Source organism: Panthera pardus, unplaced genomic scaffold, assembly GCF_024362965.1.
Source record: "Panthera pardus isolate Hobbes unplaced genomic scaffold, ASM2436296v1 HiC_scaffold_12, whole genome shotgun sequence".
NCBI lineage: Eukaryota > Metazoa > Chordata > Mammalia > Carnivora > Felidae > Panthera > Panthera pardus.
The window spans coordinates 84,732,553-84,757,600 of record NW_026526677.1 but is presented as its reverse complement, the minus strand read 5'-3'; the positions used below and the strand labels follow the sequence as shown (position 1 = coordinate 84,757,600).

At 47.1% G+C, this 25,048-nt stretch overlaps 1 protein-coding gene across 3 annotated transcripts in view; it reads right to left on the bottom strand.

Annotated features, from left to right (window-relative positions):
- Positions 1–2,178: 2,178 nt before the first annotated feature.
- Positions 2,179–25,048, bottom strand: part of IGSF9B (immunoglobulin superfamily member 9B) — a 59,651-nt gene continuing 36,781 nt past the window's right edge. For 2 of the 3 annotated variants that reach the window (XM_019421452.2, XM_019421453.2), the window contains exons 19-20: positions 17,504–17,625; positions 2,179–14,906 (exon numbers count right to left, since the gene is read on the bottom strand). In XM_019421452.2, the coding sequence (XP_019276997.1) occupies positions 14,698–14,906; positions 17,504–17,625 (331 nt within the window). In that variant the 3' untranslated portion in view covers positions 2,179–14,697. Of the gene's footprint in view, positions 14,907–17,503; positions 17,626–23,747; positions 23,794–25,048 lie in introns of those variants that run through there. The other variant, XM_019421455.2, reaches the window with a different exon arrangement.

The following is a 25,048-nucleotide window of genomic DNA, read 5'->3' as shown; positions in this document are numbered from 1 at the left end:
GTTGGCTCATTTGTTAGTCCTCACCCTCTCATTCCTGTCTCTGAAAAATAAACACCTATTTTACTTAAGCCATAAAGTTACCATGAGCACCAAATGTGAAAGACTTGTTTAAAGCATGGAGCACTGGGTCAACATGAAGTTAGGGCTAATTTTAAAAACACATTGAAGTCCCTAAAATAACAGAATATAACACAAAGAAGGGCCTCCTGACCTAAGCTATTTAATTTTTCCTCACTACTTAATTCTTTTTTAAACTGAGCTTTGCCACAGAGCTGACAAATGTAACAGAAATGTTTGTTTCAGCTTGCAAGCTCCTCCTGTCACATTCACAGGGCTAAGAGAGGATTAAGGGGACTGCTGTGATTTATAGACTAACCTGGAGAAATTGAGCAGCTGGACTTTGCCAGGGTGGGTTTGAGCAATGTTGCCACTCTCATGTAAATAAGAGACTGAAAAGTGACCATCTATTGCTTTTTTTTTTTAAGTTTCTTTATCTTATTTATTTATTTTGGGAGGGGAGAGGGGAGCGGCACAGACAGAGAGCCCAATATGGGGCTCGAACTCACAAACCGTGAGATCATGATCTGAGCCAAAGTCAGACACTTAACCGACTGAGCCACCAAGGTGCCCCTCATCTATTGCTTTTGAAAATTAAGACCAGAGTCTGTAAGAAGTATCAAAAAGATTTTCATTATGGCCTGCTAAGAAAAAGGGAGGGCAGAGGAAACCAAAGGGAAACTAGGTAGGAATGCAAAACTGTGACTAGTAACTGAGGCCAAAGCAAGTTACATAGATACTAGATTCTCTAGCATCACAGTCCCATCTCATGACGCTCAGGGAATCTTATATGGAGACTTTTTATACCATGGCAAATGTGTTTAAATTTGTAGATGGCCCTGTTTTTGTTTTTGCTTGGATGGTGGGTTGTTTGTTTTCTTCACTTAGGACTCTGAGCATAAATAGGGATATCATGGTATTGCCTCCAACCTAAAGACCCAGTGAAATTAAAAATATGCATCCTAAGAGTTATAGATGCTAAGAGTTGATAGATAACGAGAGTACTGCAGAGATAGAACACACGGAAGGATACCAAGAAACAGGAAAGATGGTGGGTCAACGCAGGGAAAGCATGCTGATTTAGGCAGTCAAATCCACCAAATCACCCCTAGGGATGATGAAATGAGATGTGGAAGCCTGCTAATCCTTTCAAGTGAAAGGAAAGACATAATTCCGGTACAGAGGAGTCATGGCACCACCGACTCCTGTATGTGACATTTTGCCCAGGGCCAGCCTCCATCAGAGAGAGGGCTCAGTTAGACAAAGATGGAATGAAACAAACAAAAAAATGATCTTCACATAACTGAAAAGTCACATATTTTCTCCTAGTTTATACAGCTCTTGGGCATTGTAAAAACAAAATCTACCAAATTAAAGAACTTTATAGGTTATTGGACCCTGAGCTAGCTACCCCTTTTAGTTTTTGCTCAAATGTTATCTTTCCAAGAAGGCCTCTCGGGATGATCTATTTTAACTGCAACCAACAGCCTCCCTCTGCATGCCACCTGCCCCTTATCCTGCCCTTTTTTTTTCCAAAGCACTTATCACCTTATTATATTCTGCACAATATTCTTTAGTATGTTTTTAATTTTTTTGATGTTTATTTATTTTTGAGAGAGACAGAGTGTGAGCAGGAGAGGGGCAGAGAGAGAGGGAGACACAGAATCTGAAGCAGGCTCCAGGCTCTGAGCTGTCAGCACAGAGCCTGACGTGGGGCTTGAACTCACAAACTGTGATATTATGATCTGAGCTGAAGTCACATGCTTAACTGACTGAGCCACCCAGACACCCCTATTCTATGTAATATTCTTATTGCAATAATTGCTTATTCTCAGTCTCCCCACCACTAGAATAAAAGCCCTAGAAGAATAGAAACCTTATCTATTTTGCTCACTGACAGATTCCTATTGAATGGAACAGGGACTCACATGTAATATAACCTCAGTACATATTTGCTCAATGAATGAAGTTGGTCCTTAATCTCCAAGCCTCAAATCCTTCCAAAATCAGGTTGAGCCACGAGTTTAAAAATTTAGGATTAATTAGGGAGATCTAAAGCCAGACGTGAGATTAGAAAAGATAAGAAAATACTTCCTAAGTATAAATAAAAATTAGAAAATAAACTTTTTTAGCAAATGTTTATTTATATCAAAATACAAAACATTTCTGAAGCAGAGTAATGTTACATGAGGAGCAATTAAATACTAAACTTCTTTTAATTACTTTAACTTGCAACACTCCCAGGATACCTTCACTGGCTACACATCTTGTCGTTCGATGTGCACTTTCTCCTCTTTTTGTTTGCTTATGTACGTGTTTGCTTGTTTCGATTTTAACTCACTATATGAACATGCAGTGTTACTGGCGATGAGTTGGTTAGTATCCAGCAAGCCTGAAAATACCAGCGAGTGGAGCCTGGCATGGCAGCCTGAGCCAACACAGGCTGCAGACCTTCTCCCTAATCGAGTTTGGGGTGTCACTCGGTTTTTTAACTGGCAAGAGTCTAAGGCCAAAGGGTCCTTGGTAGCCAGGGTGGGCATTATTGCTTAGGGCCACAGAGTGGGCGTGGCTTAGGGGTCCTCTCAAGCAGGTCTTCCTTATGGATTGGGAAGAAGGAGTAGGACAGCCAATTGGAGCCCACCTGGAGGGTGGCAGCTAGAACAGGCCCAGGTCTAGGAATGGAGGACAAGGAGGACCCCCCTTCCCCAAGAAAGCAAACAAGAGCTAGAGAGAAGAAAAGCTCCTCCCCATCTTGGCAGTCTGTGATTTTGTAGTTAGAGGTACCTGCCCTTGGATGGGCTTTTTATAGATGCTTAGTGTCTGGAGATTTTGAGGGAAAAGCACCTGGTTAAGAGTGTAGCTGTTTCCATACACCTCCATTCCCTGACAGAGAGGAAACGGAAGGAGACAGGAAATAAGGGAGAAGACACACTCCCCCTCTCATTCATTACAACCAGCCCACTCCCAGAGCCAACCTGGGTCTCCCTTTCAGACCCCCAGTTAGTGCATTCACTTTGGCATTGTGCACCCATAAGCACTCCCACACACACATACAAACTCACATGCACACACACGCACACATACACACACACATGCACACACACACACACACACACACACACACACACACACACACAAATGCCTGGTTTCCCCTCAGAGTCTACTCAGGAAGCAGAACGGTGTCCCATCTTCATCATTATCCTCTGCTCCAAGGTGTCCCCTTGGCTCACAGGTCCCCAAGACCCAGCCCCAGGCTTGGCACACGCTGGCATTCCCAGGCTTTTGAGAAGAGGGTGAGAGAGCAGGAAGTTCACCAGAGACAGGATATACAGAGTGTAAATATGTTCATATAAGGCTTTGGTACAGCACCGATTTAATGTTCTTATAGTCTGATTTCTAAGTTGTCTCTTAGAAGAAAAAAAAAAAAGCTTACTGAAAAAATAGTGTTTTTATTTACTTTTGAGTTACATACCTGAAGTTCAAAAAGTAAGCCTCTAGTTGCCATTCAATTTCACACTTAAAGGTGTTCTGTGTGCAGCTGTACAATTTGTTGGTTTGTCTTTAATAATTAACCAAAGTCAGCCAACCAATACCATGAAGTCAGCTGCCCATGATAACTGACTTTAACCAGTCCATACATAAAGAAAAGAGAGGGAGAGAACACAAAAGCTACCCCATGTCTCCCACCCCAAACCCCTAGGGAAAAAAAAATAAAATAGAAGACAAAATACAGCAAGATTTAAGGAACCAGTGGGACGAAGGAGGTTCAGTCCAGCTGGCCTCTTCAAGAACAGCACCATAAAGCACCCTAGCGCAGTTATGTTGTAATACTTGACATTCAAGAAATGGAAACGAGGTTTGAATGGTCTTCACAAGAAGACCTGGCATGGGTGGGGAGTAACTCCCAAAGAAAGCTGAAGAAGGAAAAAAAAAGAGTTTGAAATGAGAGCAAGAACTCCCATGACGAAACTGATAGTCACATCCAGATTCATCAGAAAAAACTATACAAGAGGCTACTGGGCATCTGGAGGTATGGAGTTTTTAAGAGGTCTTGGGGGGGCTGCATTGGGACCCCTCCCCTCCCACTGCCTAGCCACCCCCACCCTCTGTGTGTCCACAGACCACTGGGTGAAACAGGGAAAAGAAACTCATACAAAATGGCCTCCAGGTGTGCGATGGAAGAAGTATATCCAGGATGACAGAATCTCTCCTGATGGAAGAGAAAAAGTTGAAGGTGAAGGGAACCAAGCATCCCTGACAGGAAGCAGGATGGTTCCTTCAAGTCAATGGCTGTGGAAAAGGAGCAACTGGGGAAAGCACATGCCATCTGTGTCCTCAGTTTCTGGCCCCACAGATGGTAGTGTGGAAATTAAATATGAATGAGACATTAAGACCTTTTGCGATTGATGCATACGACTTGGTAAATGGAGCTTTGAACTGCTATTCCTCCCTAAACCAATGATTTCATCTAAAGTTCCAGCAATCAAGATCATTCTATGAAGTGTCCCCTTCCAGTTCCTGGACACTGCACTGTGGTTTACTAAACAATAGCAGAGACCCCCACAGTCTGGCATTGTGGATAATCCCTTACCTTATGGACAGGAAGAGCACTGTGTAGTTCTCCTGTTCCCCCGCCTCCCACTTTTTATATTGTAAGAAGTGGCGCAGCATGGTCACCTACAGCAAAGAGGAGAAGAAGGGCCTAACAAAAAGCCAAAGAGCAACAGACAAATTCCTCTTCCCCAAGCTACTGGTTGATAATAAAGGGGGAAAGGATATGACCCACCCCAATCTGTGGGTGAGCAATTCTCAATGACTTGGTCTACTCCAAGCGCTTGTTCCATGTAGCAGACAGAGGTAGCAGAAGAAAACTCCACAGGTTCCGCCACCAGCTACCGAAAGGGAAAAACCAAAATTCAATATCCCTTCCACCATATGGGAACCAAGGATAATGGCACAAGCATATGGAACAGCTCAAGTTCCCAGCAGGGGCTATGAGCTTCACAGGCCTAATCAGAGCACCCATCCCACCAACTTGTCCCATGAACTGAGAGGTTCAAAGACAGGAGATTTTTATTCCATATATAATCAGATCTCAACCCATTTTGCTCCATGTGCCTTTGTGAAAGGCTCGTTCTTCAGAGAAATTGGAGATCTACACTGGGCTATCTATCCTTTCCCCCTCTAAGGTCTACCTACCTTTTCACCATCTTTCTGAGGGCTTATGGCCAGGATTGTGGAAAAGGTAGAGGTAAGCATTACATCCTCTCCCAAGCTCTAAAATTTCAAGGTAGGGGCTATGTCCCTTGTCGTCACTTTTCCTTCCATAAATGAAGAGTCCAACTGGAGGTTAAAGAATGAAATGGGAATGTGCAGGTGACTTTTGACCTTGTGTACTTTGATGCTGCTGAGGATTCTAAGGATCAAGACTTGAGTATAATGTGAGAAGAAGTAGAGTTTTGGAGTAACTGCAGATCTAGCGATGGTACTAACCCTCTGAAGGGCCTGGGATGTTAAAGTGACATATTCTGCTGGTTGCATGAGTACCAGAAATGGGACAGGATCTATGTAGAAAGAAAGGATGACTGATTTAAGAGTCAAAAAAAAAAAAAAAAGAAAAAGAAAAAAAGAAAGAAAGAAAAAACCAACAATGCCAACAATGGAAAGCACTCTGTGTGAAGGCTTGGGTAGGTTAGAAGGTGGAGGGTGTGAGTGGGAAAGGACAGAGAATGTGCTGCTTTGTCTCTTGCTCAACCTCCCTGAAAAATCTTACTAAGAAACATCCGGCTGTATCCTTGGCCTCCCTGGAAGACTGCAGAAAAAGTTAGTCAAGGGTGGACACATTACCAATTGGACTCGGTATTGGAGCACTTCCAGTTCCGCAGACAGAGCCCATTTTCCTTCAGTGTCCTTGGAACATGAGAAGTGTTTTGAACAAGTAATCCCAGGGATTCTATGACAGTGCCTGAGTGAATGGCAGAGCCCTATAAGGTTCACATTATAGGGCCAGGAGTCAGACTCAAACTCCATCCCAACCTACTCTTCCCACAATACCCCAAAAATGTAAGAGAGCCATTCCAGAGGCTGAGGCATCTGAGTCCCTCTAATGACAAAAGCTCTTAGATAACACAACACTTTGGTTGGGGAGGAGGGGTTAGTATTGCCTTTTTTTAGTTGATGAGCAGGATGAGAGCAGAGAGATTTCAGCCACAAGTCTCTCCTGGCTGCCTGTACCATCTGGCCCTTTACCAGCTTCAAACACAACACTCTGAGCTCTTGGCAAGTCAGAAGAAAAAGCTAGCACCCAAGAGACAATTGTTGAGGCTGCAAGGTGCAGAGCCCTTGCAGCATATGTGAGGTCTTGAATTCTCAAAGAGGTATACTTCAGGCCACACAAAGTGTCCTGCTCCAATGCAAGCGAGCTCCCACTCTCCAAAATCTCCAATTGTGAGTGAAATTCTTCTAATATACTGTTCAGCTCTGTAAGTCCCAGGCCAGGTGGAGGAGGTTCCACCCAGCCCCATCCTCCCCATCATGCCCAGAGTTCTTCTCTCACACCTTATCCTCCCCTCAGTGTCACAGGATTGGACCATTCCATTTTCAATGACACCTTATTTTCCAATTAAAATAATAACTGAAAAAGCATATATGATGTATTTATACTAGATATCACATTCACACTAGTTCCAAGAATCTGCAGCAAGAATGACCAGGGTATTGTTCTCCACAACTGAGCCCATACAGTCAGCCTGGCAAAGCTCTCTCAAGATGCCTCCCTCTCACTGCCACATCTTCCAGGAGTGCTTGAATCAAGGTGCTACAACCAGAACAAGTACTGCTGTAAGCCTGCAGGTAATCACAACCTTCTCCTTTCTAAGGCTGCTGAGCCAGATTCCTTCAGAGGAACTGAGTACCAACCCCAGCAGTAAGAGGAGAGATTCACAGTCTTCAGCTCCCCATCTTCACTGCATTAAGCACCTGTGCCAAAGCGTTCAAGCCTCAGTGTCCTTTCCCAGTGACAAGAGACACTGGGTCCTGATTCTTTGGGGCTATCAGATCCAACAGCTTCCTGACAACCTTCAGTTCACTTGTCCTTTCTGCAAGTGGATTATTTGTTTTGTTATTTTAAAAAATTTTCATATACACACATTTCCATCAGAAAGACCCAAGCTACTCTGAACAGTGTTTCAAAGGAAAAGAAGCATAGAGGAAGGATAGGGAAGGTGGGGGCATCAAGGCATGAGCTAGTATTCCAGACCACCTGGGGAAGGCGGTCCTGCTCAAAACATCTCTAAGCACAGGTACAAAAATAAAGCAAACTATGACTTCATATAGATATATAGATATATAGATAAGCTAGCTAGATAGACTTTATATAGGTTTTCTGTATATTTATATATGTGTGCCGAGGGCATGAGCCCCACTCCTCCTGCCCAGCTTGAGTCTCCTGTCCTACCACTTCCCACTCCCCAGATGCCCCACTTGCCTGAAGCTTCCCACACTCAACTATTACATCTGATCCTTGTACCCACCCTCCCCTTACATAAGTTTCCCTCTCCTTAAAATAGAACAAATTTTATGTACTTATATAATTTTATATACAATCTCCATAAAAAATACACTAAAGATGGTATATTACTAATTTCACCCTCCTACCTAAACAGAAGTTGCCTATCAAAGAGTCAACCAAAAAGAGGGTCATCTAGGCCTGATGCTACTCAGGCAAATTAGTGTGTCCTTACAAACCTATACATACACACACACATACCACACACCACACACATGTACCCCAAACCACCAACACATCCCACACCACACACACCACATACCACACACACACACACACACACACACACACACCACAAACACACCTAACAAAAACATCCATATTGCATCATAAACACACACCACACACCCACACACCACCAAAACACACCACACCCATTCACACCCACACACATACAGCACACACACTCTCACACCCACACATACCCTTACTTCCTAAGCCCAGGAAAGGAACACAGACTAGATAGCTGGCTGGGGCTGGCGACCAAGGAGATGGTCTGGCAACTGCAGAGGGACAGGTGAGACAGCCCCATTTCTCTGACCCAGCCAGGACACTGTCTACTCATGACAGACCTCTCATTGTTCATAGTAGGCAATATAAATATTCATTGATAGAATGATTGACAATTGCCTTCGAAGGATTGTAGATAACCATGAGGGGGGTTACTCCCCTCCATCAGAAATGAAGTTTTATAGGTGTCCTAGGACCAAAGGAAGCAAAAAGCCCCTAAGCCCTCATCACCCCTGAGGAGGGTCAACGTTTGCCCCTTTCATCTACTACGTGAAAACCTCACACATCGCCCAAAAGCATGCTTTCAGTATTTCTAAGGCTGAAAATGTAACCACGCCTCCCAGCCCAAACTGTCTCCCCTCCCAGATTCCCTTCCCTACCCAACCACCTCCCCATCATAAACCATGCACAAGGTCAGGATCCCTGGAGCCATAAAGAAGTGGGGAAGGAAAGACCTAACTGGTATGTATATGGGGTGGAGGTGGAAAGCTTGCCCTAGTTCCTAAAATGAATCCAGGAAATCCAGGAAGAGGTGGGAATGGCAGAGCACACTTCTTCAAGACCAAAAAGAACATTAGGCCCAGACAGCCATTCACATTCCCATCTAGTGGAAAGGCAAACAGCCAAGGGACCAGGGATAGGAACTGAGAATTTGTACCACTCTAACTCCCCAATCTAGCTCTCCTAGCCAGTGCTCCAAAACTGGCAATTATTCTATCAGCCCTATACAGGAGCCCTAATTGCTATTACATAACCACCACAGAAGGGAATACCTACATGATTTCAACTGCTGGCTGTGGTCCGACCCAAGTATTTATTAATCAAGATACTGACTCTTCCTTCTATAAGGTGTGGTGAGCCATTAATGATATGTGCACTAATGCTTATTTTTTCCTTATCTTACCCAGAAACCCTTAGGTTTAGGTCTGTCTTTTTGGATCAGACTTAATCTATTGGGAATTATTTGATCAGCTTAAAATGAGGTTAGAAAACACTTCTACCCTCTCAGCACCCCCAAACACAGAACATCTGGTGGGGATGTTATATTTGTTCATGAAAGACTTATTTGAAAGTACAGATGGTGGGGGGAGCCAGAAATAAAGGATTGGACCAGTGTAGTTTCACAACTAGTCTGAGGGAGGGATGGCAATGGATACCCCTCCCTAACCAAACATCAAGGTGCTAAGAGGGCTGAAGTCCAACCTGAGCTTTGGTCCCTATTGACTTCTTCTAAAGAAGAGATTTTTAATTCTGCCTCTTGATCTGAAAGGAGGAAGACATCAAAGAGGACAAAGGAATAGCTGGTCTCACTTCAGGATGAAACTCTCTCATCCTTCTATGGCAATCAGACTGGTGGCCTCACCTTGTCAAAGGAGGAGAAAGTGAGGAGGACAAAACCTCTAGGTATGAAGCCACTGGGTGGCTTCATGGTCTGAAGGCAGTCTCTGTGCCCCAAGAAGAAAAGATGACAAATGCAAAAGCAACCCTAATCCCTCCTGTCCACCACTAGCAACAATGTCTTATAAGCAATTTAAGATCATGGGAGAGAAGGAAAAGGCCACCTGCCACTGCTGCTTATGAACACAAACACATGAAGCTCATGAGAATGAGTCTTCCTCTTTCTCTACTGACACAGAGCTAGCAATATGATGGGGATCTCAAGACAAGTCTCCCAGCTTTGGGCCTGAGGAACCCCTGAAAACAAACAGATGAAGTTGAAATACATCACAGAGAATATGTCCATGTTTGGTTTGGGCACTTAGTGTTATAGGCTAATTCTAGAAGAAGTAAGGAAGTCCAGCCATGAAGGAAGATCTTTTCCAAGATCCAGTCTGGGCCTATGCGCTAAGGTCCTACTCCACAGTCTTTTTTCAATGACTATAACAGTCTTCCACACCTATTCCCCAAATGATAAGCTACCACTCCCCAGCCTGCCCCATCCCAGGCAATTGCTCCTCTTTCTTTTCTTGGGATGACCCCTGACTTGTATACTGCACCCTTAGGAGTAATTAAGTTATCACATGCTCCACAGAGAAAGGTAAGATTTGATGTCCCCTGGCTCTGGCCTTACTGTCCTATCCCAGGATCCCCACCTTCTACTCCATGATCAACCTAGCTCTCTATTCCCCTTCCAGCCTTATAGACACTTGGCTAAAGAATTCGACCTCCTTTCTATGCTCCAACTCTCTAAATCCCCTTCCTGAAAACACCCCACCTGATCAATTCCCTCATTCAGTTTAGATCTAGACCCTCTCCCCAAAGCAATAAGCATAGCCCCATGGGGCTCCATGCCTATAGCCTGCTAGAGCCTGCCTCCTTTTTATTTTGGAGAAGGTAAGAAGGCAGAGCTGGCCTAGAATGGCTGGTGAAAATGTGCACTCTTCCCCAGGGAAGCAGTAGGGATGCACTCAGGGGAGCTGCCCCTCACTCCCACCCATCTCTACCCTTTGACTCTTTCCTGCTGCTCCCCAGAAATCCGTGTGATGGCACCCAAAGCTCCTTTACATGCAAGCAAAGCAAGCTCAAGATTAACCATTAGCTTCTCTTTCCTTATGTTTCTATGTAGTAATAAAATGTACTTTATGTACAATTCTCCCCCGCCCCAGCCCACCCCAACCCCACAGAAGGCTTTTCTAACAAAACTGGAAGAAACAGCTCCAGCCACGCACACCTCAGCCCTGGATTCTAATCCTGGGGAGTGGCAAAGTCACCCTGACTTGGTGAAGTCTGTTTCTCCCTTGAAGCTACTGTTTTGTCAACTCAGCAAAAACTCAAATGAGCTAAAACAAAAACCAAACTCATCAGGAAATTCCACATCTGAACACTACCCAGTGTCTTCTGCATAAAAAGGACACAGGGAAACAACTGGAATCAGTTTAATCCTAAATATTTTAGATCCCAAATCAAAATAAAGACAGAGAGCACTGAAAAATATTAATAATTACTCACCCCAGTCTACCCCTGCTTGAGATGCCCCCTAGAGCATGATCATGGGACATAGGCCCCTCTTCTAAATGGGGCACAGACCTCACCAGCCCTGTGGGATGAAGCAGACTGCCTATAGAGAAAGTGGAATCTCCCAAGGCCTCTCATACCCCCCATCTCTCAAGGAAAGTCACAAGGGAGATATGGCGGCAGGGCTCACCAGCATGTGCTGAGCTGGGCCACAAACAATGATACACACACATGGCCCCACACAAGCCATGAAACCCACTCAGTGTGGTCAGCCAGCAATCAAGAAACAGGATTCACCTTCTCCTTATTGCTCATTTATTCCCCCTCAAACAATTGTAGTCTCAGATCCCCCTAAGTGCTTTCAGCCTCAGGCTCCTCTGAGAATCATTTAATCCTTTCCCTGGTCTGAGAATCACCTAACCCTGAAACAATCAGTTTCCAGTCAAGGTGTGGAATGAATGGATAGGCAAAAGTCTGAGACACAAGAATAGGTTTTTATCTGAGTTGCTTCTTCTGCAAAGCTACCAGACCATAAAAGAGGAAGTCTGGAGGACGTTTGATCACCCACAGAGTGGAGCACAAAAGTCCTAGGAAGCTCAAAAGTGCACATCGCCATTGTTCAAGTGCAGAGTACAAAGGACATTTGGTCCCAAGAAAAGGCTATACCCCCATCATGCACATGTTCACAACCACGCCCTCACACGCATGCGCACACACCCAGCACGGAAGCCTGTGCCTGTGACATCTTTACCCTCCATCAGAGGGACAAAGGGGACTGTATTCTGCCAATTTCCACCACAGCCTTAAAGGAAGGACTGAAATAGCTCCCAGGGCTGCAGGGAGGCTGCTGGCCTTCAAGGACACCATCACAAGAAGGAAGCCCTCTTGGGAGGAGAAATGAGTGTGAGGCCGTCAAAAGGTTAAGTTGGCTAGGTGTCCTTTCCCTAGCCTTAGGGATGTCCCAGCATAGTTGCCACTCAGTGGCCAGCAAAAAAGCACAGCTCCAGCCATTTGGTCTGATGCGCTGAGGTAAGGTGCACTGCCAGAGGAAGAAGAGAAGACAGGAGTCAGCACCTTTGTTAGCCCTGGATATGGCTCACTGGGGGTCCCTGGAGATGGCTCGCTTGGGAAAGCACAGCTGTAATCTGAGGCACCTCAGCCCAGAGATAGGCTCTCAGTCTTGTAGGACACCCTAAAATGGCAAAGCCTTCCACCCCATCTTCTCCTCTTCTGTAAGCTCAGGACCTAGAATTCCAAGCGCAGGGCTCAGAAAGATTGGCCCAATTCACCCTGAAGTCCTTCAGCCCTGGCATCCCACATTCACATTTCAGCCACGATCCACCCTGGTTGGCAAACAACATGCCCAGAGAGGGTTCAAACTGACTTGGTATGAGACCCATGTCCATTCCCTGCACGCCCTAGGAGAGGTACTCAGTGAGTCACTTATCGGGCACAGTGGCAGAGGTAGTGCTGCCTCTGAAAAGCAGACAGTCACCCGACCTCCGCTTTTCTGTTTTGCTGGAACTGCCACCTGGTGGTAAAGTGGTCTTGGATGCCAGGAGAAGTGCATTGGCCAGAAGGTCGAAGCTCCACACCAAGGGTGCAAGGCCCAGTCCAGAGCAGTGGGGCAGTCAACAAGATGAGGGCCAGAGACTGCCCTCTCCCACCTCTGTCACCATGACTCACTGCCCTTAGAAAGGAACCATGGTTATGTGGCATGTAGCCAGACCCCAAAAGTGGAGTCGGTCCCCACTCTCTAGGCAAGAGAAAGGAAGCACCAGGGCTTGTGTGGCAGAGAAGAATCCATTCCCTAAGATGGAAGTTCCCAGCAGGGAGAAGCTCCCTAGCGCTCAGAGCCCCCCTTGCTGAGGTCATGTGGGCTAAACCAGTAGCAACTGCAGTGAGACCAGCAGAAGCCTCTAGAGCTTTGACCTGGCCAACATCCAAGCAGGTAACTGGGGAGAGGTAGATGTCCCCAAACCCACCAAGACAACAGCACCAAGAAGGAAATACTTCAAGGAACCTGACAGCCACCTTTATTCCCAGGTAGTCAGAACACAGGCTCCTGCATAAGAAGAAGGGAAAGAGCAGATGCACCCCTATCCATCTTCAGGACCTTCTGTCCTGCTCTTGGGCAGCACCATTATCTTACTGGAGATGCATCTTTAGTCACTGTAAGATGACTGCACAGAAGCTTCTGGGTGCTAATAGTTTGAACTAGGACAAGATTTTGGCAGAAAAAGGACCAGAGCCCAGGCCCCTACCTATCACCCTTCTACCTTCATCCCTTTGCCTCAGCCAGTTCCACAGAAATAAAACTGAGGGAAGAGAGGGGATCCAGAGTTGCCCCAGAATCTGGAAATCTGAGGCACCCTAGCTTCATGTGATCCCATCCTGTTGGAGCTTGGGTCCACGGAATGCAGGAGGGCCCAGGGCAAAGAAGAGTCTGCAGGCAGCACGTGGAGAGATGGAAAGGAGACGCAGGCGGGCTCCCCACAAGTGGCAATTAATCAATCTGGGGAATTAGCTCCCACAAAAGGAAAGGAGGAATCCAATCAGTGCCTTTGGAGCAGCGCTCCAGAGGGTGCCGAGCCAGAGGCAGGATATAAATAGAGCCGCGGCAGCTTGGTGTTCAGAACAGATGGCTCCGGAACGGGAAGCACTTTGGCCACAGGGCTTCTGGCCCTGGCTGGACCAAAGGGGACTGACGAATCAGCTCGAGTTTGTGCATCAGGACCTGCTTCTTGGCCCCACTGCTAAGCAGCTTCTACTTCCACAGCATGGGACAAACTGTGGAAGGAAGAAAGATGCCAGTCTGGCCCTTTGCTGGCTACCCTTTCTTCACCCAGGAACCAAGAAATAAAGGCTTGTGTTTAGTTCTGTGGTAACTCATTGCTGAACCCCCAAAGCAGGCAGCTAGGAAGCATTGGAAGACCCATTTCTGCTCTGGACAGGAGAAGGTAGAGTTCAGCTGAGAAGCCATGAATCCTGTTTCAGAAGGAAGAATACCCAGGACGGATATCAGATGCCCAGCTGGCTCTCAGCCAGTCCTACTCACAAACCCCAGCAGTCTGCTGCCCTCTACCTCCTTCCTTCACTGACCACAGAAATAAACAGCACTTTGCTTCAATGTACATATATATACATAGAGAAGCCCACAAACTACATACATATGCATTTGTATCTATATCTATATATATGTAGATTTGGAAGATGGGATGGAAGTCCAGCCCTCTTCCAGGATTTGAGAAACTGAAACACAAGCAGAGAGCAGTAAAAGCCATTGCTTTCCCCTTCTTCACTTCCAAAGATATTTGAAGAGGTGAGAAAAATCAAGCCAGGGAAGAGGGGAGAGGTGGGAAGGAGGCAGATCTCTCCCTGTCCCTGGTTCACTTTCTGATCTCTACCTACAGGTCTGCCCCTGGCCTTCTGTCCTGAAAGTGAGACCGGATGGCCAGGATTCAGAGGTTCCACTCTGGCCAGAGGCAGAATGAACAGAACAAAGGTCAGAGCAGCCCCAGAAACTGCCCGCCTGCTGGCACACCCTCATCCTCCCTTGCCCCTCAGCCCAGCACTGCCACTCAGGGAACACTTAGAGTTGTGTCGTGTCACAGCAGGGTGGCATGGCCAGGGTCATCATGATCCACGCTGTTGAGAATCGCCGTCTGGTCTTCCGGAAGCTGGCGGTGGCACAGGTCTGAGAGGCGGGCAAAAGGGTCAGGCCGAGAGTGTCTCTTCTTCTTTCGGAGGCAGACGGCTTCATCGGGCCACAGAACCTGGGAGTCTGGAAGCTGCTGAGCCTGGGAGGCAGAACCGTCTAGAGAGAAGGGAACAGGTGCACCAAACAAATGGGAAGAAAATAAAGTGGGTGAAAAGGAAGATTGTCACCTCACACACTCACCTTTTTCATCTGCTGGGACATCTATCCTGGCTTTCTAGTATGACAGCGAGAATCGCTGAGTGTAGCAGGGCCTGGAGGCCACTACAGCAGAGATCCCCATGTTGGTTATATGGGTAACCAACCACATACACTTGCTCCCTGCTTGTACTGAGCTGAGAAAGTAGGATAGTAGCATAGGTCTAGTCAATTGGCATTTTTTAATCTTTTATTTAATATTTAGTATATTTGTTTAAATCTGTTATCTAGTAGTTACTAGAAATACTTTTATTTTTATTACAGTAATATCAGTATTTCTTTTTTAGTGCCACTTGGGTACCAAGCATCATTCTAGGTGTTGGGGATCAAGGAATCTAAGAATGGGTTGGGACTCATTTTTTCACCCCTCCCCTGGCCCCCCCAGAAATGATGGACTTTGCCCAAGATTTCAATCCCTGCAATAGAACCAGGCCTGGCGCTTCCAAGACTTCTAGGGCCACTCCTGTGCTTCATGGGCCTTCTGCAGAAAGGGCAGTAAAGCGCTGGGTTTCTAGAAGATTATACTTAAATGTGGGGTGAGGAGGAAGAAACAAACATTACAGACTTAAAAAATACAGAAATGAAATTTTCAGATACTGATAGCAGCACAAAGAAAGCTGAAAACAGGGCCATGTGAGAGCCAATGACTGATGCACACTTCTACTCTTGGAAGGAGTCATGCCTGAGTCTTAAATGGAGCCTTCTGAAGCTCCGAGGGAGAAGTGTTACCAACAGAAGGAAGGGAAAATGTGAAACCCCTGAGTTAAGAGCCAATGTGCCACATTTCAAAGACAGAAGGCTATTGCAGATGAAGCAGAATGAACAGAGGACAGAGACAGGAAAGACAGAGAATAGTATCGTAATCAGTTTGAAATCTGCTCTGGTTGCAGCAGGAAATTTCTGGAAGGTTTTAATCAGGTGTGTGCTCATGTGTTCATGTGTGTGCATGTGTGTGTGCACACTGCCATGGCTGAAAGAGGATGCTATTACATTTTCTAAAGATCACTTCAGTTTCTGGGTGTAGAATATGTTATAGAAGGAGCGAGGATGGAGCAGGATAACCAGTGAGGCAGTCACTGCAATAATCAGGGTGGGGATGAGAGTAACTCAGAATTTAGTTTTAGCAGTTGAGGTGGATTTAGGATATACTGTAAAAGTTGGGCCCACAGACCTTACCAAGTAGATTGCACAGGACACGTGAGAGCAAGAAAAGCAAGGCTGAAGGAGCCCAAGCAGTGAGGTAGGCAGCAGTGCCATTTGTGAGGTTGGGGGAGAAGTGAAGAGATGCAGATTTGGAGAGGATAATCAATAACTTTATTTTGGACATTTCAAAGGCTTATAAAACATCTAAGCACATGTTCAACAGACAACTGGAAATATGAGACTTGTGCTTATGGAAGAGACTGGGGCTAAAAACATTTGGGAGCCATCAACATATTATGGGGCACAGGACACTGTAACAGAACAAGAGGGAAAAAAACTGATGTGGCTCTTTTTGTTAAAAAAAAAAATAGATATGTACGTAGGTGGGTACATGTGACTTCAACTGCAATGAGCTTAAATAGGTTGAACATTCAGCTTTGGGCTCAATTTCTCACCCAAACCCTAAAAAAAAGCTTCTTCCTCTTTTCTGCCTCAGGACTCCCATCTATAAACTAATAGGATAATAGCACCACCCAAAGGCTAACTGAGAGACAAGTGCTCACTGTCTTCCAGAGAGTCCAGGGGCCTCTGCAGGACACTTTCCCAGTCTCCAAAGAAAGTTACTCTCCAGTGGTTATTAAAGATCTGCAAGGAAGCTGTGCAGCTGTCTTTTTTTGACAGCCTATCATAAGATTCCTAAAACTATTGGTAAAAAGTACATGATAAATATTAAATAGTTTTCTAAGTGTAAAAAAGGGCTGAATTATTTTTGCACAATCTTAGAAGCCATCTATCACTGGTGGATAAACAGACATATTTCAATGGAAATGTCCTTTATATGAGGTAAGGAGATTTCATTCTATCTCACTGAGAAAAGTTTGGTCATCCAGCAGAGGCTGGGTCCATGCCATAATGTCCCTTAAGCACTGAGTAGGACCCCATAATTCCCATGTCCAACTAAAAGGTCTGAAATAATAGAGAAGAAATATATAAGGAGATAGGGATATTTCCAAAAGGCATATTACAAAAAAGAATAGAAAATATGCTATTTATAGTATTTATGCTAAAAAAAAAAAACATGCTATTTAGGTCATGATCTATAGTTCGTGAGTTTGAGCCCCACATCGGGCTCTGTGCTGACAGCTTGGAGCCTGGAGCCTGCTTTGGATTCTGTGTCTCCTTCCTCTGCCCCTCCCCTGCTTGCACTCTGTGTCATTCTCTCTTTCTCTCTCTCTCAAAAATAAACATTGAAAAAAAAAATTTTAATTCTAGAGAAAACCCAAGGTTGGGACCCTGAGCCAAACAATCCCATAATAAAGGCAGAGAGAACTGGAAAGAGAGGATCCGCCGTTTACCGGATCGTTTCTTTGACTTCGAAGAGCCCTTGGATGACTTTTTGGGCTTCTTTATCCGTTGGTATTTCAGAGCCTCCAGCCTCTCAGGTGCAGCAGCATGCCCAGGTGCAGGTGGATGTGTTCTGGAAGGGACAATTAGAGAGGCACAGGTCAGCTCCCAGAAGAGGAAGCTTTTGAAGAGGGGCTGGAAGAAAACCACATAGCCGACCCACAGGAGGACAGAGTACAGTTCTATGGAGTCCCAGATATCCACAATGTTTCCTTGACATCCATCAGCCTCTTGATTGCTCCTGGAAGGGAGAAAACCCAGTAGAAAGCTCCAGCAGTGGGAGGACTACCTCAGATGGAAACCAGAAGACCTAAGAGAGGGAGAAAGAAACTTTAATAGTGAGCCCCAGCCCATATCACTCAAACATGGAGGAGGAAGGTCAGAGAAGAAAGCAGCTTCAATGTCCAAAGCTCTCAGAAATCCTCACAACCAAGACCTTTAAGTGAAAAGTAAAAAGGCAGATTAAAGCAGTAGGTGAGTAATCCCACCCCAATTAATTGTCCTCCTCCAAAAAGAGAAGGCCAGGGCTAAATGAGAAACCCAATATCAAGTGAGATGGAGGTACATAAAACCCAGCTTCTTTGGGCTTCTTCCTCTCCATCTATAAAAGGCAGGCGGAGCCCTAGCAGCTAAAAGTAACAGATACTTGCCATCTACCAACATTTCAGCAGGAGTGTCTCCCTGACCCTCTGCAATCTAGGCTCAGATGCCATCAGCCATGTAAGCAAATAAAAGAAGGTAAAAATAGATTATGATGGTTAGTGTCCAAATTCCTTGCCATCAGTAGCAAGTGTCTAGTGAATCTCTACATTTTAAGATTCAGTAGAGAAACCAGGATTGGGAGAGACACCATGTATATCAGTCTCTCCTTCTCCCCCAGCTGCAGAATGGATGCTGTCATTTGCCTGATGGATCAACTACGAGGTTAGAACGAAGTCCACAATTTGACTGGAGCCTGTGCAGCCCATGTGACAAAGGGAACCAAAGGTAGCTGGGAGGATGGACTTTCTGTGACAATCTGTGCATACTGGAGAGAATTTTTCAAAAGTCATAAAAGCAAATCTAGAAGACTTGTATGTTATAAATGTCATTTCTTCTCAAAGTAAGCCAAACTCGGAGCCTGAGGAATAAAGGGAGAGAGAGAGGAGTCGCTCTTTCTTTCCCGCCGGTGCTGGCTTTAGCACACCATCAGGGAAGTAGGGACATTCTAGGACCATGGTGGACTGAGGTGAATCACACTCTTCCTCAATCCCCACATCTCCTTTTTCCATCTCCGTCACAACTGGTTTTGAGTAAATTCTGATTAAAGGGAGTAGGACAGCCAACCCTGTGAGGGGAAAAGAAGTCCCCAGTGGTGAGCAACAAGCAATTTGAGATCGAACAACAAATGACAGCAGGATGGGAGGTCTGCAGCCCCATCTCCCCAGTATTGGCCACATTTGTGGGGATGAAGGAAGAAAAAACTTACAGACTAATTGTTGATAAGCCTCTGGTCTCTGGGGTTTCCTGAATTAACTGGCAATGAAGAAACCTCCATCTTCTTTGATGGATATCATCAGTCCACAGTCTTTTAGTAAATAAAGTATCAAGACTCTCCTCCAAATTTCAGGTCAGAAACAACTTGTAGATTTCCCCCTGATAGCACAGGGCTAGGGGGCCCCACCTACATGCACACACAGGCAACACATGGTCTCATCTCGTAGAGAAGTCCAACTCACCAATAGAAGTCAGTCTTCCATCCCCAAAGCCCCAACCCACCAATTCCCCATCCCCTCCTCTTTTAAACTCTACCCACAGAGATCCTATATAGCAGGTGCTGCTGCCAGGGAATCTGGAAGGCAGGCAAAGGGTAGAGATGGCCAGGGTATGAGGGAGCATGACTTTGCACTGCTGGTAGAATGTCCTCACCCCCTTCTCATCCTTGACTAGAACTTCTTCAGCTACCTAAAAGGAAAATCAAAGGTATGAATCCGCCATTCAGTTTACCTCTCCCCTGGTCTTGGTCAGCCTTTTCAGAAAGACCACACAAGGTGAATGATGCATGGTCTGAAGAGGTATATGACAAACAAGTGAATCCAGAGAGCAGTGTTTAAATGACATAATCCAGGGTGACCTATGAGGGCATAAGAGAAACTGGTTCAGGGTGCCCCCCAAAATTCCTAGGGATTCTCCAAGCCAGGTAAAACATCCAGAGATATATGAAAATTAACATATCATTACTTTTATCATTTCCCTTATATAGCATTTATTTACCACTTACCATGCAAGTACTGATCTATGTTTTTTACAATAGTTCTCTTTAATCCTTGCAACATCCTTAAAAGGTAAATTCTATACTGATCCTATTTTTTCCATAGGGAGAAACTGAATGTGGAGGGTTAAGCAGCTTGTCTGATAATCCAGTTATTATGTGATAGAGCCAAGATTCTTAACATTAGGCTAAACTGCTCTTCTAACTTCTTCCTAAAGAAAACAGGTACAGAATCTATCTAGAAGAAAAACAGTGCTTCCATACCTCACCTGAGAAATCAGTGTGCCCTGCTGTTATAGTCATTGACAATCTCTGTTTCAGTGGCACAGTCAGGGTAAGACAGACCAGGGATTGGAAAAAGCTGACTGATGTTATATCTTCAAGCAAAAATTCCCAAATGGTAATGATCCATTGAGAAGGATAAGCCAAATTTCCCTTGTGAAACAGCCAAGCTCCAGCCCTTCCAGGACACCTGCTATCCACCTGTTTTTGCTTTGGGCTCAGGGCTCAAACACAGAAACATGACAGAAGGCTCCTCAAGGTACCAAGACACTCTATGGATGCAGGAGAAAAAAATAAAATAAAAGCAAGTGTGTCTGGAAGGGGTGGGGTGTAAAATGGATCTTTATTTTAAGCAAATTATACAGAAAAGACACATGGAATGTGGTCCAACAAACTTTACCTGCATCATGTAAAGCCTTTTGGAATCAAACTGCCTCTCTTTTCTAGGAAGGGTGACCTTATCCCCAGTCAAGCTCACAGCAGGAACTATCAGATAATGACATTTGGGTGATGGTGTCTCTCAAGACAGTGGGAAGCTTGGGTTAAGCAACTTCATCCTATCCCTGGAATAAAGTTGGTACGTGAATTTGAGGTTGACCAGTAGGTTACCCTGTTAGAACAGCATCCAACCCTGGGCTCTCCAAGAAATGGAGGTCACAGTTCTCTTCCCAAACTCAATTCTTCTAAAATCCAGCAAACTCTGGGGCTCTCCTCCTCCCAGGAAGTAAAAATATGAGGCCTAAAAGCCTAAGGGATTTTCTGGATCTTCCTTGTCATATGGGGTTTCCCCTAATCTCCAGTGCTCTGTCCCACTGATGTTTCTCTGCAGTTCAGAACCACCAAAGAATGCCTGGAATTTACTTTCTCACTTTCTCTCTCTCTCTCTCTTTTCATAAAATCCATAAGAAACCCAAATCACAATCATTTAGCCCAGGGGCCTTGGCTGCTTAGCTCTGTGCTTACCCAGAATAGTGAAGAAAAGACACAGTCAAAAAGGTTCAAAAAGCAGGCAAAGCCACAGGACAGAAAAGTTAAAATCCATGGGACATTTCCCACTCTTACTGCACTGAGGGCTGACCATTCCAACACAGTTTGCAGCTGCCTGTCCCAGTCAGCAGAGGCAGTGATTTAAGGAGCGTTTTCATCCTCTTCATGATTGCCTGACAGCAGACTCTGCTTGTCTGACCTTAGACTAGAGCAGAGGCTGAGGAAATCCACTCACATATGAGGCATAGCCAGGAAAAAGGTCACTTCATTCTCCATATACAAAGCAGAAAGCCAGAATTGTGAAGGTCAGCATCCACCCAGCATCCACCCCACTTTCTAGTGGGGTCAGAACTCAGTGTTTGGCCTCAGAACTCAGGAGAGATTTGTTTCCAAATGGGAGCTCCTTCCTGCAGTTCACCAGGAAAAGGGGGCCCATCCATCCTCCCAGACCCACCTGATTAGAGGCCAAAGTCGGCACTAACAGGACAGGGGATTCAAGGGTGGTGTGAGAAGAGGGTTGCTACTGGTATGAGAGAGGGAGCCGAGAGAAGCACCAGCCTCCCAGACGGCCACAGAAGGGGCAGGTCCACGCAATACAACTCCCCGCTCTGAGGTGGGAGTTGGGAAGAGGAGAAAAAGGGGAGAGAGAGAGGAGGAGGAGAGGCGGGAAGACAACTGCAGGTTTGGGGAGAAGGAACAGGAGAGAGACTGAAGGAAACAGGAACAGAGCGAGAACGAACGTAGACAAGACGTGTCACATCTTCTCCAAGCAAGACCGAGTGGAGACACATGCAAAGGCGCAGCATGAAGACAGCGTCTGAAGAGGAGCCTGACGCTTCCCAATGGCCCCAGCAGCTACCGCGCCCAGGGAGCTCTCAGCAAGCAGGAGTGAGCGGTGGCTCTTGCTGCCCAGCACCATCAAGGTCTAACTCCGAGGCTGCGGGGAGCACTTTATTCTCCTAGGCTGGGGATACTGGCCAGGCCCCAAGGAACCAAATCTCCCTCGTCGCTGCCCTTGGTTTCTGGGTTTGCCACAGCAGTGAGAGTATGATAGCTCAGCTCTCAGACCTGGTGCAGTGGGGACATTGTGGAAACAGGGATCAACAGCTGGGTGAGGGGAGTGGCAGTAACAATGGGGAATGAGGTCCAGGCATTTTCCAAGAGTGGAGTGAGAACTGGTCTTGGTGCTATCACCTCTCTGGGCGTGACAGAGGGGTCACAACTAGGGTTCAGGGAGAGAGAGTAATGAAGGTGGAGGATGGTCCAGTCACCATCCCCTGGAGCACCCACCCAGTAGGCCACAGGAGGCTCCTCATGAAGGAAGGCTCATAACTACTTCCTGACACCCTCCCTGCTCTCTCCAGTACTAATGGCTGCACTGTGGCACCCAACCAGCAGCAGACGCGATCCCAGGGCCTCTTGGCTGCTACAATTTTATAGCTACAGATCATAAAGAAATGGCACAGCATCCCAGTCCTCCTTATGGGAGGCCACTCTTATGACTGAAGATTTATAGTTCTGAGTTCGGATAATCAGCCTCCCTTGACATCACTAGGTGGGCAAGGGATGCCGATGCTTCTCACCTAGGGAAACCAGGAGGCTCTCCTGACTCCACACTGCTTGTTCCCAGAAGTACAGCCAATGGCGTCCATGGAAAAAAGAAGTATCTTAGTCACCATGAGAGACAGTGAGTCTCAGGTGACCCTAAGCCTCTGTAAGGGACTCAATACCCCTCTAAAATGCCCAAGTTCCTAGATTTCCACCTGGGAGAATGCCAGAAGAGGACCAACCTCAGTGGAGAGCAGAGCGCAGTGCTTTACTGCTCAATTTCTTCCTGCCCAGGGGAAGCCTGTCCTCTCTCCCTGGGAAGATCCTCCCAAGACCCTAGAGCTCTGACCCAAGGAGATCAGGAGTGACTACTACAGGGACCTTGGAAGCTATGTAAGCCCGAGGGCGAGGTCTACATCTCAGTCCTGTAACAACCAAGAATGGGCTATAGAGGGCAAGGAACATGGGAAGTGGTGACATTTCCCTGCCCTTGCCCTCACAGGACTACAGGTGACCTGGTCCTAAGGAAGACCCAGCTATTGAGGGAAGGAACTGGGCCACACCCCAACCCTGTGCTCCTTGAGAATATTAGTAAGATCCCAAGAAGACTGTGAGGGACCAGCAACCTGAGGGGAAGATCTGAGTCTCTGCGGGGTCTAGGAAGGAAGGGGGTGGTGCTATGCCTGAGGGCAGAAGGGGGTCTGTTTCTGGATATGAGTGTGGCCCTGACGTTTCCAGAGGTACAGAGATGCAAAGCAGATTTAGGCATTCTAGGCCCCTTGGGGTACATGCAGGGTCTCAGGGGGCTTCTGTGGGAGGCCCTGGGTGTGTTGGCAGCAGGGATCTGAGTGAGGAAAACTGCAGAGAGGCTCTGGGACAGGCTTGGCATGTGGGGTGGGAATCAGAAGCTGCAGCTAGGCGGTGCCCGAGCGTGGCCTGGTGAGGCTGTTGGAGCAGCATGATGTGGGGAACCCAGAAGCCGTGGGAACAGAGCAGCAGAGGCTGCCGCCCACAGAGGGGGTGAGGGGACATGGTTTGGATTCCCCTGTAAAGGAAGCGATGGCCCTGCCGAAGCCCCGTCCGCCTGTCCACCCCCCCGCCCCACCCCAGCCGCGGAGCTCCCTTACCTATTGAGCTGAGGAGAGGCTTGTCTCGACAACACTGCCCAGATAGCTGAGATCAATCAGAAACAAAGCAGTTATCAACACGGGCCGTGGGGGAACCACCCACGCACACCCAGAGGGGAGGAGGGGAGGAGCACAGGGGCCAGAGAACCACAAGCGAGGCCAGAGAATGGGGTGAGGGGAAGGAGAGGAGAGAGACAGAGAACCAGACGGCACGATGGACGAGGCAGATGGGCGCTGCACAAAGCACAGACAGGGCTGCGGCGCACAGCATCTCCTGCACAGACAGAGGCACGGGGTCCCGTGGGCGCGCCACGCCTGGCGTCCTAGCTAGAGCTCTCCTCCACCTTCTCCACCTGCCAGGAGCAGGGGGGAGTGGGAGGGGAGGCTGTACTTCCAGGTACCAGAGAGGGTGGGAGTGCATGGGGCAGGGGAAGGGCGCTGGGCTCCCTCCTCTCCAACCGCCTCCCATCCTGCCTACCACCAGACCAGCCTCCTCTGGAACACTCTGCTCCCCTGCACAGGCGGCCACATCAAGAAAAGAGACCAAAGGACGGAACCAGAGAGAAAGAGAGAGTGGGAGGGAGGGCAGGAGGGACCAGGGGCACTACAGAGATGTGGTAAGCCCTTTGGAGCAAGTCGGGCCAATCCAAAGAAGATGGAGAAGGAAGAAAGACAGACAGAAAACCAGACTTGAGGAGGAAGGAAGGGGGAGGGGGAGGAGGAGGAGGAAGAGGAGGGCCAGGGAAGAAAGATGAGAGAAAGAGAGGCACAGACGGGCATCCAGGCTGACTCTGGTACCTGGAATACCAGCTGCTACAGTTTAGTGTGTGCCCTCTCAGGCAGGCTGGTCGCAGGAGCTTGTCTGTTTGTCTGTCTGTCTGTCTGCCGCTTCCTGTGAGGCACACAGGTTGGGGTAGGGTATGTGGCTCCAGGCACACAGCTCACAGGCCTGAGATTTTGCTCCCAGCCTCCAGGAGTGCCCCCTGGAGAGTCTGTGGGAGGGGCCCGGCGCTCTCTAGGCTGCTATGGGCAGGAGATTGGGAAGAGGAGCCCCAGGCCTGGTGGTCCAGGGAAATGAGGCTTCAGGGTCCTGCTTAGCAGGGAGGACAGCCCAGGGAAGGGAAGGAGGCTGGATACAAGGTCTCTGGGTAAACCCTGGAACCACCCCCAAAGCCAGGATCACGGGGATATGGAGAGCTCTCCACTCTAAGAGTAACTGAGGTGACCCCTCACTCGGACACACCACACCCTCCTCTCCTTGCCCACGTGTGTCCATTCCGCATCACCCTGGGGGCCTCCTG